This window comes from Balaenoptera borealis, assembly GCF_965194805.1.
Source record: "Balaenoptera borealis genome assembly, chromosome: 20".
Classification (NCBI taxonomy): Eukaryota; Metazoa; Chordata; class Mammalia; order Artiodactyla; family Balaenopteridae; genus Balaenoptera; species Balaenoptera borealis.
Genome location: NC_138879.1, coordinates 42,617,046 through 42,634,355, shown reverse-complemented (window position 1 = coordinate 42,634,355; position 17,310 = coordinate 42,617,046). Strand labels below are relative to the sequence as shown.

At 47.8% G+C, this 17,310-nt stretch overlaps 1 protein-coding gene across 2 annotated transcripts in view; it reads right to left on the bottom strand.

Moving 5' to 3' along the window:
- ASIC2 (acid sensing ion channel subunit 2) overlaps nt 1–17,310 on the bottom strand; it is a gene marked incomplete at its 5' end in the record, with an annotated part of 1,025,374 nt that overhangs the window by 59,864 nt on the left and 948,200 nt on the right. For both annotated transcript variants that reach the window (XM_082370897.1, XM_082370896.1), the window contains one exon: nt 4,925–5,052. In XM_082370897.1, coding sequence (XP_082227023.1) covers nt 4,925–5,052 — 128 coding nt within the window. The remainder of the gene's footprint in view (nt 1–4,924; nt 5,053–17,310) is intronic.

Sequence of the window (17,310 nt, the reverse complement as noted above, 5' to 3'; positions counted from 1 at the left end):
GCTTCTCACTAGTAGGAACCCAGGTTCTGCCTCTCAGACCAGGGCAGGGGGGTTTATCTCACACGTCCTTGCCACCATGGACCTTGACAGCACCCCACGCCAGCTGGCATGAAGGAGGGAGTCTGCAGGTGGCAGAGTAGGTGCAAAACTGCTATCGCCCAAACTTCCACGTGGTTCCTGTGTGCTTGAGTGACCCCCAGGCTGCGAACGCTGGACGCCCTTCGAGGTCACCTAACCCAAGCCCTTCCATTCTATGGATGGGAACACTGAGGCCCAGGGACGGAGGCAACCTGTCCAAGTTCTCATGGCGCAGTCAGGACTAGAATCCAGGCCTGTGGGCTCCCTGTCTGGTTTTCTCTCCCCAGATAGATCTGTGCTCAAAGCTGAGTCCTGCAGTTCCCTTAGCTCGGTGACCTGAAGCAAGTGACTTGGTTGTGCAGTTTTGTCATCTGGAACGTGGCATAACAATATCTCCCTTTTGGGGTTGTTGTGGGGAATAAATGAAATAATGCAGGTCAAGTGTCTCTGCAGCTTAATGCCTGGCGGGGAGTGTGCGCTCAGGTAGAAGGAACTGCTCTCTCCCTCTGGGTTCTGTTTCTGCTCCCAGCGTGTTATCCCACTGCCTGTCTCTGGTGGTGGGGGTCCTGGGATGGTGCAGGGGCTCCTACAGCAGCTGAGCCAGGGGGGCACTTCTCAGATTGTCCAAGGAAGGCAGGGGCATACCTTGGCTTATTTGGGTTTAGGGCAAATACAGATGTAAAAAAGCAATCTTTGGTCTGGGTCACAGCCCAATGGTGTGTTCTTTTGGATGACAAAGTAAAGTGAAAAATATTGAGAGAAGTGCGTGTGTAATTTTGCATGGGTGGGATGACTTTACCAGGCAAAAGGACTTTCCCGTTTACAAAGGGATTCACGGCAGGAGTCCCGTAAGTTACCAGTTCCATTCAGGGCTTTCACTCAGGAGTCAATTTCCCTAGCATGATTCACACCAAGTTTCTAGGAAAGGGCCTTCTGCCCGCCAAATAGTCTTGTCATCTTTCAAGATTCCCTTGAGCTTTGAGCTGAAGCAGCAGAATCTTGGAATGGGAACAGTGTAGCCGCTATAGGTTGTAAGACCACCATGATTTTATGTGCCATCAAGAAAGAAAAAGCATCGCCAGTTGTAATGGACATGCAACAAGCCCCAATTTCAGAAATGTTAAAACGTGAAAAAAATATGCATCTTAGAATCAATGTTTGAGAACCAGGGTCAGCTGGATAGGTTAGTACTAATGGCAGAGTGAGAATATACCAGTGGGGGCCAATCCCCAAATTGTACTTGGCTTAAGATTATTTAACGGTTATTTTTCCTATGTGAAAGAAACCACTAATACGTAAGTTCTCTGAGGCCAGACACTGGGTCTGTTTCGCTCACCATCGTATCCCTATCGCTTCACCCATAGTAGGTGTTCAACAAATATTTGCTCAACAAGTAAAATAAAACAAAGCCGCATTATAAGACATGTGGCAAACCCAGACAAGAAAACAAATCATTCAGAATTCCCCCACTGTGGGTATTTTGCCTTATTTCCTTCGAGTCTTATTTCCTATGAATATGCTCTTTTATATATGTGTAAACATAATGTATTATTAGATTTAGCTCCACGATGTGTCTTTGTATTTCTCTATTGATATGAATGAAATGATGAAATGAGATGATGTGGAAATGTTTTGAAGACTGTAAAATGTTTAACCAAATATCTTATTATTACTTATAATAACCATAGCAATGCTAATATGAATGAGGCTGATTTTCTGAAAATATACTTCAAAGCCAACAATGAATTTGTCCTCTGAAGCTGGGAATACATTCTGTCCCTGATCGCCACGGGGAGTCCCTCTGTTTCATGTTGGGAAGAGAAAGAGACTTAAGGGTTCTGAGAAGTTATCAGCTCCAGCTTCCCACCAGGCCCAGCAATTTCTTTGGTGTCAGTAACGGGGGGTCAGTGTTGGGTGGGGAGGACAGAGCACACCTCTCAAGCCAATGACACAGCAGCCTACAGAGAGCTTCCTTCTCTCCAACCTTCGCTAGCGGTGAGATGAAGTTACCCTGTGGGTTTCAAGGAAGGCTGTTCACTTCCTCTGCATGGTAATAGCAATGTGGACACCAGAGAGGTGTCAGTACAGGTAAGTCATGCAGGAGCAGAGGGGTGGTTACTTTCCACAAACCACAAAATCAGATTTGCATTGGAAAACCAGCCCACAATTCACCATTAGATAGTCAAAGAATTCATGGACACACTTATTAGTCTAACCCGTGCCTGGTTCTTCGAAGGGAGGTAGATTGACTCACATCACACACAAAAAGGAGGACTAGCCAGCCTCCTCTGTGCCCTCTTCTCCATGAGGCCTCAACCTTGGCCTACAAAGACTTGGACAAACACTAACATAGTTTCCTTCCTTCTTTTCTTTTCTTCCTTCCTTCCTCCCTCCCTCCCTCTCTCTCTCTCTTTCCTTCTTTCTTTCTTCCTTCCTTCCTTCCTTCCTTCCTTCCTTCCTTCCTTCCTTCCTTCCTTCCTTCTTTCTTTCTTTCTTTCTTTCTTTCTTTCTTTCTTTCTTTCTTTCTTTCTTTCTTTCTTTCTTTCTTTCTTTCTCTCTCTCTCTCTTTCTTTCTTTCTTCCTTCCTTTCTTTCTTCCTTGTCATTAGCACTTCATTTTCATTGAAATGGATAGTTTAGATGAAGAACAGAACTAGAATAGTGTTAACAATCGACTTCTGAAAAATCACACTTGTATAAAGGAAATAAAAAAGGCCAGCAGAAATCCAAAAAAGGTGCAGCTTGTATTATTGCACTTGGATGAAGTATGCTGTTCAGGGTAGCGTAATACGACTTAGGCCACACAAGCCCAGGAGGAGGAGACAAACAGAGGGCAAAACTCCAGGTAGTATTTATTCTGGATTCTCCAGTAAGCTCAAGAATATTTGGTATTTTTGAAACATTCAACTAAAGTTCTTTACGAAAATGACTGTGTCTTCAACACGTTTTTACACTAACATAGTTTCTCACAGCTCAAAGCCAAATCCCTGGGATGACCCTAGCCCCCTTAAAGTCCCTGCCTGAGAACTCAAGACTGCCAAAAGAATTTACTGTTTGTTTGTTCCTGCCAAGACCAAAAGGTAGGGCCCCTGTCTCCCTGTCTCTGCAGGAGGAGAGAAGCCTAACTATGATGGGGTCCTATTAGCAGACTCGGATGGGTTCCACATGCACTGACCCCCACCCCCCCTAACTTCCGGCTTTTTGTAATGTTTCATTTCCCTGACTCTGCTCAGGCACCCTCTCTCCCCCCAACCCTTCCCCTCATTTTCCCTTTAAAACACCAAGTGCCTTCTGCACAAATCGAAGTTGAGTTCAGTTCAGGCTGAACCCTCTTCCCTACTGCAATAGTATATTACTGATTAAATCTGTCCTTGCTGCTTTGTTTATCTGACAGTACTTAAAGGAAGGCTTGCTACTACACCCAGGCTAATAGCTTGGGCTCCGGGCTCTCTGCACACCTTGACCTGCTAGCCTGCGTTCACGCTTCCTGATTCAAATCCTCAGCCTTGAACTTGGCTCCGTGCTGCCTGCTTCATGCCTTCCTTCTTTGTCCTCTAGGATGAAGTTTCCTGGTTGTTCCACCAGGCCCCCACCTTGCACGCTCTTGAATACGCCACTTCTGCCTACACTGCGTGCCTCTATCTCTGAGCCCCTTATCTGCCGGGCCAACCTCCCAGCCTTCTCTACCCCGGTCTCAGAGCCACCATCCCACCTGCTACATGTTGCGGAGGAGGCTGACCTTGATCTTTAGCAACTGCCCAGGCGTTAAGTACAGGGAATAGTTCACGAGGCCTGCGCCATCCATGTTCTCCCAGAGATCCAAAACTACAGCTCGCTTAGAGAGTTAAAACCAGTTTCCAGTACAGAAGATCGCTTTATAAAATGGCTAAGGAACTGTGATCTGTACTGGATGAAAGATGATTTGGGCCAAATTTTCAAAACAAGCAGAGCTCCTAAGTTACGTGTGTATCTCTTTGCTGACTGCTCCTCCCGTTCTCCGGATTCTCCTTTCCTCACACCCTAGAGCTGGGCTCCCTGTCGCTCATTCACCTCATTGTTTGCTCCAGGCCTCCCAGGGCACGTTGTCTTGGGTGACCTGGTTTAGGACTCCCTCAGAGTCATAGGCTCTCCAGCTTTTATTCTAGGCAAACCAGGAGATAAGAGAAAAAAAAGCAACCCCATGTCTCTCTGCAGTCCTGTTCTGAGGCTTCCTCCCCACTGAGAATTTACAAAGGTCTCCCTTCTGAGGTGTGTAAGCCATGTCACATCTGTGCCAGACCTCGCTTCATGGACGCACAGAGTTGATGCAGAAGCCCTGGCTGGCTGGGAGGGTCCCTCCCCTGGTGCTAAATCAGAGAGCAGACAGGAACCCATGAAGCGGCTTCCCTCCACTTAAACTCCGTTACAGGAGAGATGCTCCATCCCTGTTCCTTTTTGCAGGCCACTTGGCTTTGTATTAACACAGTGACGAAACATACCAAACCCTGATGAGCAATTTCCCTCAGCATCCACTGGACTCCCACCCCACCCCCCGCAAAGATTTTTTTCCCAGAATGTTTTGGGAAAAAAAAAAACCCCAACCAGTTCAGTGGAAAAGCAAATAAGCTGGGTTTCCCTCATGCCCTATTGCAGAAACCGACAGGCGGTACAGGAGAATTGGATTACAGAGGTTAGCCTGATACATTTCTCCAATTTCAGGGTGAGTCTCTTTACTGAGCCCAGCCCTGCTCCAGCCTCCTGGGTGGATTCGGAGCCTTCCAGGAGTGGGAATCCCATTTCTCCTCCTCACGCGGCAGGTGGCTGGGAGAGGCCAAGGACCACTGATCCAGAGAGCCCTGGGGACTTACCCTCTGCTCCTGTGTGGCCACGAAAGTCTGGAACCCTGGTGCCACCCCAAAGCCCAGCTCTTGGATGAAAGGCGGCTCAGACTGACTGTGGATCTGAACCTTCACGCCTGCTTCAAACGTCGTTTCCTCTGAAAGAACAAAGATGGACAGAGCCATGGGTCAATGATAACAGATGCTCATGGAGTCCTGGGACTGAAAAGCTCAAAAGGATGCTGGAAAGGCCCCACGGTAGGCAGGATCACGGCCCCCCAGAGATGTGCACATCCTCATCCCTGGAGACTGTGGCTATGTTACCTTACACTGGTGAAAGGGATGTTGCAGATGTAACTAAGGATTTTGAGGTGGGGAGATTGTCCTTGGTTATCCAGGTGGCCCAGTGGGATCACAAGGGTCCTTACAAGAGGGAAGCAGGAGGATCAGAGTCAGAGAGATGTGGAAAAATCGATGCTGCTGGCTTTGAAGATGGAGGAAGGAAGGATCCATAAGCCCAGGGATGCAGGCAGCTTCCAGAAGCTGGAAAAGGCAAGGGAATGGATTTCCCCTAGAGCCTCTAGAAGGAATGCAGCCCTGCTGACACCTTAAAATACATTTTTGACTTCTGGCTTCCAGAGCTGTAAGATAATAAATTCGTGTTGCTTGATGCAATCTGATGCAATCAGATTGTTGTGGCAATCTGTTAGAGTAGCAATCAGAAATGAATTCAGGTCAGCTAGGCCAATCAACTTTTTGCTTCAATCTCCAAAACTATAGAATGGGATTATGAAGTGAGTGAAGCACCTATTCTCTTTATTTACTAACTTCTCTACTGAGTCATGAGCTGAGGCGAGGAGATCAGGAGAAGGAAAACATGATGATACAGCAGCTGAAATAAAAATACGGGGCTTTCCTGTAAGCCCCTTGGAGCTGCAGGAGATGGGCAACTAGAAGAGAAGCTTCTCCCCTTCTGTTCTTTGGCAGGAGAAACGGCCCTTGGCAGTGGGGGGCGGGGGAAGGGACAGCAGAAAGGGACGGGATGGCAGAGCGTGGCTCATCCTATATGTTGGTGCTCATAATTGGCGGGAAGTGCACCTATGGGATCTATCAGCCTTTCCTGGGTCTCCTTCTCTGTCTTATTCTTTGCAAACAGCCTGAAGCATGAGTTTTCCAAAATGCAAATCTGAGGCACTTATAAGGAGCCCAATCTCCTCCACCTGCCCCCGTTCCAGCCTTGCTCTGGGCAGCCCTCTGCTTCGTGGCACTACGTGTTCCAACCCACCAGGGCCACCAGATTGGTTGTCACTGATCCCTGCTCTACATGGACGCACATGCATCTCCTTCTGCCTGGAATGTCTTTTACTTGGTCCACCCGACCATCTCCCTTCTCATCACTGAAGATTCAGCCCCCAGCCCCAGCCAGAGCCACTCCTTCTCCTGTTTGGTTGTATTCTTCACATACGCCTGGTAAAGCCTCTGCCACACCACGTCATAATCCTTTATCTCACTGTCTTTTCCACAAGGCTGAGCATCGTGAGGCCAAGTTCAGGGCTTTCTCTCTGGATCTCAAAGGCCCTGCACACGGCTGGGCATCTTGCAGGCACCCAGGGAACGCCTGTTGCACGAACGAGTGAGAGATTTGTGACTCCAACCTTTACTCACTTATTAATGGGCAAGGCCAATCTAGAATCCACATCAAGGAGTATTCTGAAACTAGAGAATAGGGAGAGGATGGGTAAATGCAGAAATCAGGGAAGATGCGGGGGGATGGAGGTCAGAGGTCAAGGAGGGGGTGTGTGTCAGCACCAGGGCCATAGCGTAGGGAGAGTTTGGGGACACGCTCTAAAGCTGGCACAGAAGAGAAAGGCGAGGAGGAGGGAAGGGCTGGAGCCATGCACGTGAATGCGCAGGACCCGAGTCAGCCTGGGGGCCAGCGACCGAGGCAGGGGGAGGCATCCAGAGCTGGGTGAGAATTCCAAGGTTGGGGGCACAGGCCAAGGTTGAGTAGGCAGACAGGGGCCAGAGGAAGAACAGGCAGGGCTCTCACCATCTAGACGAGGAATCCAGTGGCTGACATGAGGTTTAGGCAAAAGAGAGCCTCAGCCAGGAATCCTTTCATACACATCTTCGCGGAGCAGGAGAGAATCCCGTGAAACCCACGAACACCTCCCCCTTTCCTCCAGCAGAGTCAACTCTTCCGCCATCTCTTTACCCAGATCGCTGCATCCAAACTCTTGCCCCTGCGTCCCTGCGCGCCTATGGTTTTGTGTCCATCTCTCCCATGGGTGGTGGGTGCCTCAAGAGAGGAGAGTGCTGCTTGCTCAGTCCGGTGCCCATTGCCCAGCCGGGGGCTTGGCCCACAGGTACATCAGGGAGGGGGCTGAGGGAGAGGGAGGATGGGGGAGATGAAGAAGACTGAGTGGCCAGCTTTCAGTGGCTGTGTGTTCTAAGGTCCGCCCGAGAGAGGGCTTGAGGAGAGGCCAAGGAGTCCAGAGAACAGGCTTTGATGGGGGGGAGAAGTGAACACACAGTGATACTGGGATATAGGGATGCCCATGCTTGGTTGAATGAAAAGCACGTTCAGTGAGCTGGAGGGGGCGGGAGAGGAGAGATGCCAAAGCGCATTTTCCAGAGCTAGTGAAGCTGTGTGCCTGCGATATTAAGTGAGCTTAAGAAACCTTAGAGCCAGTAGGACAGGCTCGAAGGAGGTACCTGTGGTTACAGGGAGAAATGAGAAACAGGGCCTTGGTGTGAGCAATGAGCAGAGAGGACAGCCAGGCGTGCCTGTGCTAGTGAGAGCCACCCAAGGCTACTCAGACTGGGTTAGGGTTCAGATGGGGAGTGTATTCAAGAAGCAGCAGGGGCTGGAGCAGAGTAAATTCCTAAAGTGTTCTCATATCATTGCAAACATGGATGGGCATGCAATCTGATGGGCAGAGTCAGAAGAGATATGAATAAGGTTTCTGCCCTCTTCAGGATAATGCTGTCTAGAGGAACCTTCTACCAAGATGGAATGTTCTATAATCCTTGCTATCCAACCTGGTACTGTTAGCCACATGAAATGTGACTCATGCAACTGAGGAACTGAATTTATAATTTAATTAATTAATACCCCCCCCAACTTTACTGATGCATAATTGACAAATAAAATTGTATGGTATTTAAAGTGCACAGTGGGATGATTTGATGTAGGTATACATGGTGAAAGGATTCCCCCTATCAGGTTAATTAACATATCCATCACTTCACATATTACCTTTTTGGCCTGCTTTATTTATCTATTTTTTATCCAATTGAATTTTAATTAATTAAACTTAAAATTAAGTAGCCACATGTGGCTGGTGACCACCTTACTGGGCAGTGCAGTTGTAGAATGTCACCTGTGAGCAGATCCCAGCCCTCTCGGAGCAGTAGGGGTGGCAAGGGCTTGAGCACCCCGCTTTCCTATGCAGGTGCCCCTGTGGGGTCTCTTGCCCAGAAGCAGGAGATCTGGGTGGGATTCTGAGCAGCGGAGTTCTGCCTATTTGTAGTCAGCCCATGATTACAGCCCCAGATCCTCCCTGACCCTGCGTCTCCCAAAGCACCACTTATTCTCTCATCTCCAGGTAGTTCCTCTTCCTTCACAGAACTGCCCTCAGCTCCTCTCTGTGGAGTAATTCTCCAGTTTGACAGTGAATAGCAGCCCCCCTCCAGTCCCTGCCCTGTACCCACCCTCAGCTCCTGCCTTTCCCGGACATGGCATACTACCAGTGCAAATACGAAGACACACTTGAAGAAATGAAGTGATCAAGCATAGGCTGTTAGAGCCAAAGGCTCCGCCCACGTACCTCCAACGGTCTCAGACTAGAATGCACGTTGAAATCACATACGGAGCTCTGCGTGACCATTTCCGGGATCCACTCCCTAGAAATTCTGATTCTGTCCCTCTGGGGTGAAGCCCAGCAAACTTGAATGCCCAGGGATCCTGATACAAATTATCTGAGGCCACACACATTTGGGCAGCAGCGATCTAGTCCAGAGAGGGGAATTGACTTGCCCAAGGTCACACAGCAAGTCAAGAGCAGAGCAGGGGCCAAAAGCCAGGTCTTCTGACTTGCAATTCGTCACTCTTCCTCCCCCACTAGGGGTGTGGTTTATTTCATGGGAGCAGATGTCCTGGTTCATAGCCCTGGGGTTCTGAGTGGAGGCTGGAGAAAGGGAATATCTCTTTCATTGTCATATCCCCTAAAGCCCCTAGCATGGTGCCTGGAACAGAGCAGGGCTCAATAACTACTTGTTGAATGAAGCAAATTGAGTGAGGGAGTGTCCTCTGCTGAGTTGACTGCTCCCCGCCCTTTGACCAGCTGTGAGTCTGCCAGGGTCTGGCTGGACCCTAGGAAACACCAGCGCCACATGTCACCCAGTGACGGGCTTGCTCCCATGTTGCACAAGGCAGAAGGTCTCGTTCACTGACATGCAGCTGAGCTGCACAGAAAACAACAGCAACGGCAGCAACAATAACAATAACAGGAACTCGGACCAGCCATACAGTGTTTGGGTTCAAACTGAAAATGTAGGGCACCTCGTTAAAAATTTATTGAGAAACTCAAGACAGCAGTGGTAAAGCATGAAACCAAGTGTGACCTTCCTGAGCCTGTGTGACTGCAGTGTTCACACAACCAGGAAGCCAGCCCTGATTATAACCCCCGCTGGCGCTGGACGGAATTGTTCACATCTTCCTATTCCTCTCACCACCAAAACATTCAACACTGAGTTGCTTCAAAGAGTGCAGGCCCCCAGGGCAGTGAAGGATTTGTTTACATATCGTGAACACCAGGATTCAAAGCCCCAGAGAGAGAGGGCACAGAGAACGGGGAAGTTACTACACACACAGCGTGAGGAGCCCTTGTTAATTGCGACCAAGCTGCAACCCTGACGGCGTAACATGAAAGGTGATGTTGAATCAGGAGGAGGGCGGTAGAGAGACTTCAACCTGCAGAAGCCGGAGTCTCCTTTTTAGGAGCAGGGCCATGGCCGGCACCAGGTGAAGTCTACCTGTGGAGAATTTTCTGTGCCTGCAGAAAGGATTGGGAAGCTCTACTGGGCGGGGTGGGGGTGGGGGGGGTCGGGGTGGGGGGAGCCACGGGCAGAATGCATAATGGGGCAGGGAAAGTACATCACAGTAAAAGCTTACATTTTTAATCTTTGCAAATTACAGGAAGCACGCAGAGGCAATAAACACTGAAGAGGAGGCAAAGAAGCGTCTCTGAAAACCTGGAGGAATTTTCTAGGCTAAGGCAGGGATGTGCTGGTACAAAGCAATCTTGGGCTGGAGGAAACCGTCTTTGTAACAGTGGCTGGGATAGCTAGCTTGAGAGGAGAGGGCGGGAGGGAGGCCAGCCATATGGTGAGATGCGTCTCAGTGCAGGATGGCTGTTTGTCCCCTACCCATCCTCTCCACTCTTCTCTCTGCCCTGGGAGCTGCACTTGTATAAAGTGTCCTGTTGGGCTCCCTTGCCCTCTAGCTGCTGGTTGCCTTCAGCCAGTGGTGGGCCCAGGTAGGAAACGGGGGAAGAGGGGAGAGTCAGGCTGGGATATTCAGTCTCTCAATTCTATTTGCTGGGTCCCTGTGCGTTAGCTGCGTGCCACCTTGGAAGGGCACAACTCTGGTTCGGGGCCTGGAGGGAGCGCTCCATTCTGATATGGGCTCTTTCTCCCTTTCCCAGGCATGGCAATGGCTCTCTCTGCTACCGGGCTCAGGATACTGCCCCATCAGTACTGCCTTCCCTAAGCCTTGTCCGCACCTTTGTGACTAGCCCTTCATTAATCGTTCCTTGTATTACCCCGTCTGCGGGTGCTGTTGATTTCTTGCTTGGATCCTGATGGTAGAGCCCCCAGAGGACATCTACTACCTTACCTCTGAGAGGCAGTAGGAGGCCTCTCTGCCTCACCATCCATGGAAGGGCAGCTGTTGGTTGGAGCCTCTTGGGAATGGAGACCTCACTACCTGCAAGGGTAGCCCTTGGTTTCCAGAGTTCATCCTTGCACTGAGTTGACAACTGCCTGCTTATAGATTTTACTTGTTTCTAGCTCTACCCCTTCTTCCAGGATCTGAAGATATGACCACCGGAGCCTTCTTGTTTTCATGCTAACCTTTCCCAGCAGCGCTGACCCCGGTGCATCTTCATCTCTGAAGGCCTCACTAGCTGAGGTGCACTCAGGGATGTACGCGGCCTGCCCAGGCTTCTGTGGGGAGGGGCCCGGGACCCTCTGCCCCCCACCCCAGGAGAGCCAATTGCCCTGCATGGCTTATGGAGTTCCAGGGGGGCCCACCTCCCACACTGGGGCCAGGGTGGGTGGGGCTTATGCCCAGAGACGGAGCACCCCTTTCTCAAAAGAGCGAACCAGGCATTCTGAGTCAGTGGACGTGCAGGCCCCTTGTACTTGGGGAGTCAGAATCAGAGAGCACCTAGGACAGTTGGTTAGACGCTTGGGGCTCTGGGGTCAGGCAGGGTGAGGTCACTCCCAGCTCTGTGACCTTTGGCAAGTTATTTCATCTCTTGGAGCCTCATTTTTCTGCAAAATATGCAGAATGGGTTTGAACATGGTAATGGATGAAGGCTGCATTCTCTCATCTCAGAGATCAAGGGAAAGCTCACTGAATGTCTGACAGTGACAATGACAGGGGCCACGGCCCTAGCCCTTGAGAGCCCTGGTATTTCTACCAGGCTGGCTACACATGCAGTGTGGGTGGTCCATGAGAGGTGCCATCTTGGTCCCTCATGCTCCCCTGGCTTGCACAGAGAAATCCATGGCATGAATGCAAGGAGGCCCAAGGTGGGGCCCTGGAAAGAAGAACAGGGAAGTATATAAAAGAAAACATTGGCTCTGAGATCACAGAGAGCTGGGTTTGACTCCCAACCCTACCCCTTAATAGCTGTGTGACCTCAGGCAAGTTATATTGCCTCTCTGAGCCTTGCAAAGGATGGCTGATCTCGCAGGTTACTTTTAGCTCTAAAATTCTACGAGCTGGGGATCACGCACAAGTCTCCAACCTCACTGCATCTCATTTTAATTTCCTGAAAAACAGATTAAAAAAATTAGACGTGGCCGTTCAGCACTTACATCAAGTCAGAAAAGGTTGATTTTTCTAAAGACAGCACAAAGAATCCACAAATTGCTGCCTAGCTAAAAATGGATGAGGCATCTCTTGTCCTCCCTCTCTGCCCTGCTCCTCACAGACAGGCCCATTTAAGCAGCATCCTAGGTGAGAAAATCCGAACCCAGCACGGAGATGGCAACCCTCACGCTTGATTGCTCCTGGGTGACATTTTGAGGTGAGCTGGGCTTCTAGAGGAAGAAAGATCAACGCTGTGTCCCCTGCTGGATGGGCTGCAATTACATCTGTTCAGGGTGACAGCCTGAGGTAGCAAAGTGTTCTCACCAACGGCTCATGACCCAGGAGATGTTATCAAGCGGCCACAAAAGTTGGGTGAAGGCTGCAAATCCCAGCCCCCTCTGGCAGAGCCTCAAACACACTAGCATTTTAAAGACCCTATAACCTGTTACCCTCTGTTGAACTGAGTGTTATCCAAAGCAACTTTTTTTCCTTTTCTTTTTCTTCATTTTTAAGGAACACTAGCTCTTGGTAGAAAGAACCAAGGACCAAATCAGAAGCTATGGAATCTAGTCCTAGTTCCAATACTTAAACATGAGATGGTGGGCAAGTCGCTCAGCATCTTGGAGACTTGCTTTACCACATCTGTTAAGTGGGTTCATCTGTTAAATGATTAGCAGTGCCCTGTCTACATCACAAGAGTGTGTGAGGATCAAAGGACAGTATGCAGGCGATGTGCCTTCTCTACTGGAGAGTAATGTGCCCATGTTGGCACAGAAGATAGTTAACGTTAGGTCTTGGTTATGCAACAAAGAAGTGTGGTCACACTAAACGCACTTCTATGAAACAAAACGTTTACAAAACATACATTAGTGAAGGCGCTGAGTGTGGAGTTGGGTCTAGGCTCATTACACAAAGATTTATTCCAAGGATCCTTTAAATAATGAGTTTCCCTAGTACATTCAGGCTCAGAGATTATAAATTACTTGCTAAGAGAGCTGATAAGTCTGGGTGGGCAACCGACGTGCAGGAGAAAGTGCCATGTCTCCGAAACTATAGGGGAAGTTGGTGGATGATTAAGATTCTATTGATAAAAATTGTTGACACACACTGACAGCAGAACTTAGGTATAACCAGATTGCTGAACAGATCCTGTGTATAGATTGTGATGTGTCTATAGAATTCAAACTTATTCAAAGCATTACTGAATTCATAGCAACTTCCTGATATTGAATATTTTTTCAATAAATAAATGTGAAAAGCATGAGAGCATTCATGTGGGAGTGATGTCTGAGAAATATTTTGATGTTAAAAAGGCATCTTCGTATTTCCAAAGGGTGGGAAACAGTGGTCTAGATCAGAGCTTCTCATACTTGAATGTGAGTCACTGGGGATTCTGTTGCCAGGCAGATTTGGTGTGGAGTCTGAGGTTTTGCATTTCTGATGAGCTCCCAGTGGATGCCAATGATGCTGATGGGAGGACCACACTTTGGGTGGCAGGACTCACAGGAGAACATCTATGCTGGAACAGAGCATACCAGGCCTGTGGTTATCTGGCCTCTGCCTACCTCTCCAGCCCGAGGTCTCACCCTTGGATCCAGCCACCCCAGGACACCTGGGCCTGTCCTTGGCCTCTGCTCCCGATTCCCCTCCCTCTGCCTGGCATCTCACCTCCCTATGACCCACACCCTCCTCTGACTCCCATACACTGCCCAGCTACCTGGCAAACAGGCCTGAGAGTAGGCCCAATGGTCATCTCCTCTGTGAGCCACCCCCCCCCCCCAACGTGGGATACCTTTTTCCTCCCTTCCAGAACTGATTATCCCCTCCTTTGCACCCCAGCTTTCCTCTATCCTTCATAGTGCTTGATGACATATAATTGTTTACATGTCTCCCAAGCAGACTGCAAATGTCTGCCATTCCTTAAGGCACCTAACGTGAGAACTATTGGATCAATGAATTTCCATCTCGCACATAAAAGGAGGCCTCGAGATGGTTCCTAGATCGTGAACACTTTGAAAACCTGGACTGGGCCTTACACCTGTATCCTTGAGTGCCTGGCACATAGTAGGTGCTCTTGGCAATTTATTGGATAGGAAGACGTGAGCTCTGAGGTGGGTCTGTTTCATCCACCTCCTAGATGGTGCCCTCAAACCACTGCCTACCGGGCTGGGAGTTTTAACTGAAGCACATATATTTTCTGCACAGCATTTAGCATGAGCATTAAGCAGGTCTTCTCAGAATGACAGAAGTCAGGCTTCTTCTGGCGAATTAATGGATGCCTGCTTCCAGCGGTGCTTCTGACTTATGGCATCATTTCTCCAGATTCCTTGGCACCTGTGGAGACCACCTCTCCAGTACGAAGGCCCACTCTGAGAGTGAGCTCAGAATCGCAGCTGGCCGCACACAGCATGTTCCTGAGCTCCAGACTCGCAGAATTCAGTCCAGAGCCGGCACTTCTCCCTCTGGGGAGGTCCTCGGTACCAGGCACTAGGACAAGAGTCTTTCCTGGAAGCAGAGGTGTTGGGGAAACCATAGCAACCAACCGCATCCCTCTTGCTATGTCCCATTTGTGATGGGGGCTGGGAACCGTGCTACCACTGATAGCTGCTTAGACCTTCCAGCTACGTGGAAATTTTGTGATCATTTTTTAATTTAATTTTAATTTTTATCAAAGCAATACATGTACATCATTTAAAAAGCCAAATAGTACTGCTCTACCTCTCCCCACCCCCCGAGTCCCACTCCTTGGAGGCTACTACTCTCAATGGTTTGAGCTGTTTCTTCTGGTACTGACTTTCATATTTTCATGGACATCAATTGCTTGACAAGTTATTTCTTGGTTTTTAAAATTTTAAAATATTACCTACTGAATTTCTACCATGGCAGCTAAGGGTGTAGGTTTCTTGTATGAAGTATCCTAGCATATTCCCTTGCCTTTCACCCTCCTATATAGGCTTAGATGATATTTTGGTTAAGTCAGTATCCAGCTTTTACATAATTATGACTATGTGAGTATTGCCCACACCCCAGACTTATTGTGTATAACGTTTTTGATCTCCTCCTTGTGAAACTATTTTGTTTTTCCTATCTTTTTCCTTTTTGTTTTTTGGTTTGTTTGGCTTGTACCTATAGCAGAAATGAGAGAAAAAAAAAAAAAAAAGGTCAAACTCATAGAAAGAGCAGAAAAGCTGTTGCCAGGACTGGGAGTGGGGGAAATGGGGAGGTTAGTAAAAGTGTACAAACTTTCAGTTATAAGATCAATAAGGTCGCATGGCACAGGGAGATCAGCTCGGTGACCACCTAGAGGGGTGGGGTTGGGCGGGTGGGAGGGAGACGCAAGAGGGAAGAGATATGGGGACACATGTGTATGTATAGCTGATTCACTTTGTTATACAGTAGAAACTAACACACCATTGTAAAGCAATTATACTCCAGTAAAGATGTTAAAAAAAAAAAGATCAATAAGGTGAGAGGATTTAATGTAAAACACGGTGACTATAGTTGATAATACTGTAGCATATAATTGAAATTTGCTGAGAGTAGAACTTAAATGCTATCATATATATGTATATATAGGAATATATTATATATATATATATATATATATATATATGAATATATTTGAAACCAAATTCTACCCTCATACTTCATTTGTAGATTGCTGGATATAGAGTTCTATCTTACACAAGAAAGATTCCCACCTCCCCTTGGTCGCTGCCCCAAATGTGAAGGCATTCTGCCATTGTCTTCTGGCTTCAACTACCCCTGTGGAGAAGTCTATTCTGATTCTAGATCCTAGGTATGTGACTGTTTTTTTCTCTCCAGAACCTTTTAAAACTTTCTCTTTATCTCTATGAGGCCGAATTTCACAAGGATGCATCTTGGTCTGGTTCTTTTGCCACTTATTACAGGACTTAGTGAATTCTTTTAATATGGAAAATCATGTGGGTCAGTTGGGAATTTTTCTTATTTTATTTCTTTGGCAACATTCTCTTCTCCACTCTCTCACTTTTGTTATTCTAGAACTCCTAGTTGTAGGATGTTGGACTTTCTGGATTTATCCTCTCATGTTCATATTTTTTTCTCGCCCATCTTCCATCTGTTTGCCTTTTTGTTTTACTTTTCAGGCGATTTCCTAAATTCCAATCCTTCTGTGGGTTTAAAAAAATGGTTGCAATAATATTTTTAATTTCCAGGAGGTTTTTTTAAAAAAACTTTTTCTTTGAATGTTACTTTTTAATAGCATCCTATTTTAATAGCTGGTGTTTATGAATGCATTATTCATATTATCTCTTATCTCTTGAGAATTTTAATTAAAATAGTTTGATGTTTCCTTTTGCTTCCCATACTTATTTTTTATTTATCAAACACATACATAGTGCTTAATATTACTCAGGCACTTTTCTAAGTATTTCACAAATATTAACTCATTTCAATCTTCCTAACAACCTTAAGGAGTAGATAATAATATTATTCTCATTTTAGAGGTGATGGAACTGAGGCTCAGAGAGGTTAAGTAACTTGTCCAAGGTCACATAGCTAGTAAGTTGTATAGCCGGATTTGAACACGGGCTCTAGAGCTTTTTGCCATTAACCATTATCTCTATTTCCTCAAAGTTTCTTTTTTGTTTGTTTGGTTCCTTTCCTGTTAGTGGCTCCCCTCAAATGCTTGGCTTGTTGACTCTCCATTCATAGTTAAGAGGTACTTACTATTTTTTAAAAATTTATTTATTTATTTTTGGCTGTGTTGGGTCTTCGTTGCTGTGCGCGGAGTTTCTCTAGCTGTGGAGAGCGGGGGTTACTCTTTGTTGTGGTGCACGGGCTTCTCATTGCGGTGGCGTCTCTTGTTGTGGAGCATGGGCTCTAGGTGCGCTGTCTGGGTAGTTGTGACGCATGGGCTTAGTTGCTCCACCGCATGTGGGATCTTCCTGGACCAGGGCTCAAACCTGTGTCCCCTGCATTTGCAGGCGGATTCTTAACCACTGTGCCACCAGGGAAGCCCAACTGGTACTTAGAGCCTGGACAGTCTTCCTTGTGTGTGGGAAGACTTACCAGGGGACTTCACCCTAGGGTGATCTAACTAGGTTTGTGTGGGGACTCCTGATTGTCATTCTCTGTGAATCTTTTCTCTTGAGCTTGTCTGTGTCTCCAGGAAGGGATTCCCCAGATCTCTGGTTGGGGGTGGGTGAGGCAGATTAGTCTGGCTGGGGGTCTCACTACTCAGTAAGCAGAATTTCACCTTATCTCCCTGTTTTCTGTACAGCACCTCACCCGTGCCCTCAGCTTTGCCTGGTTTCCCCCAGCCCAGAGCCTG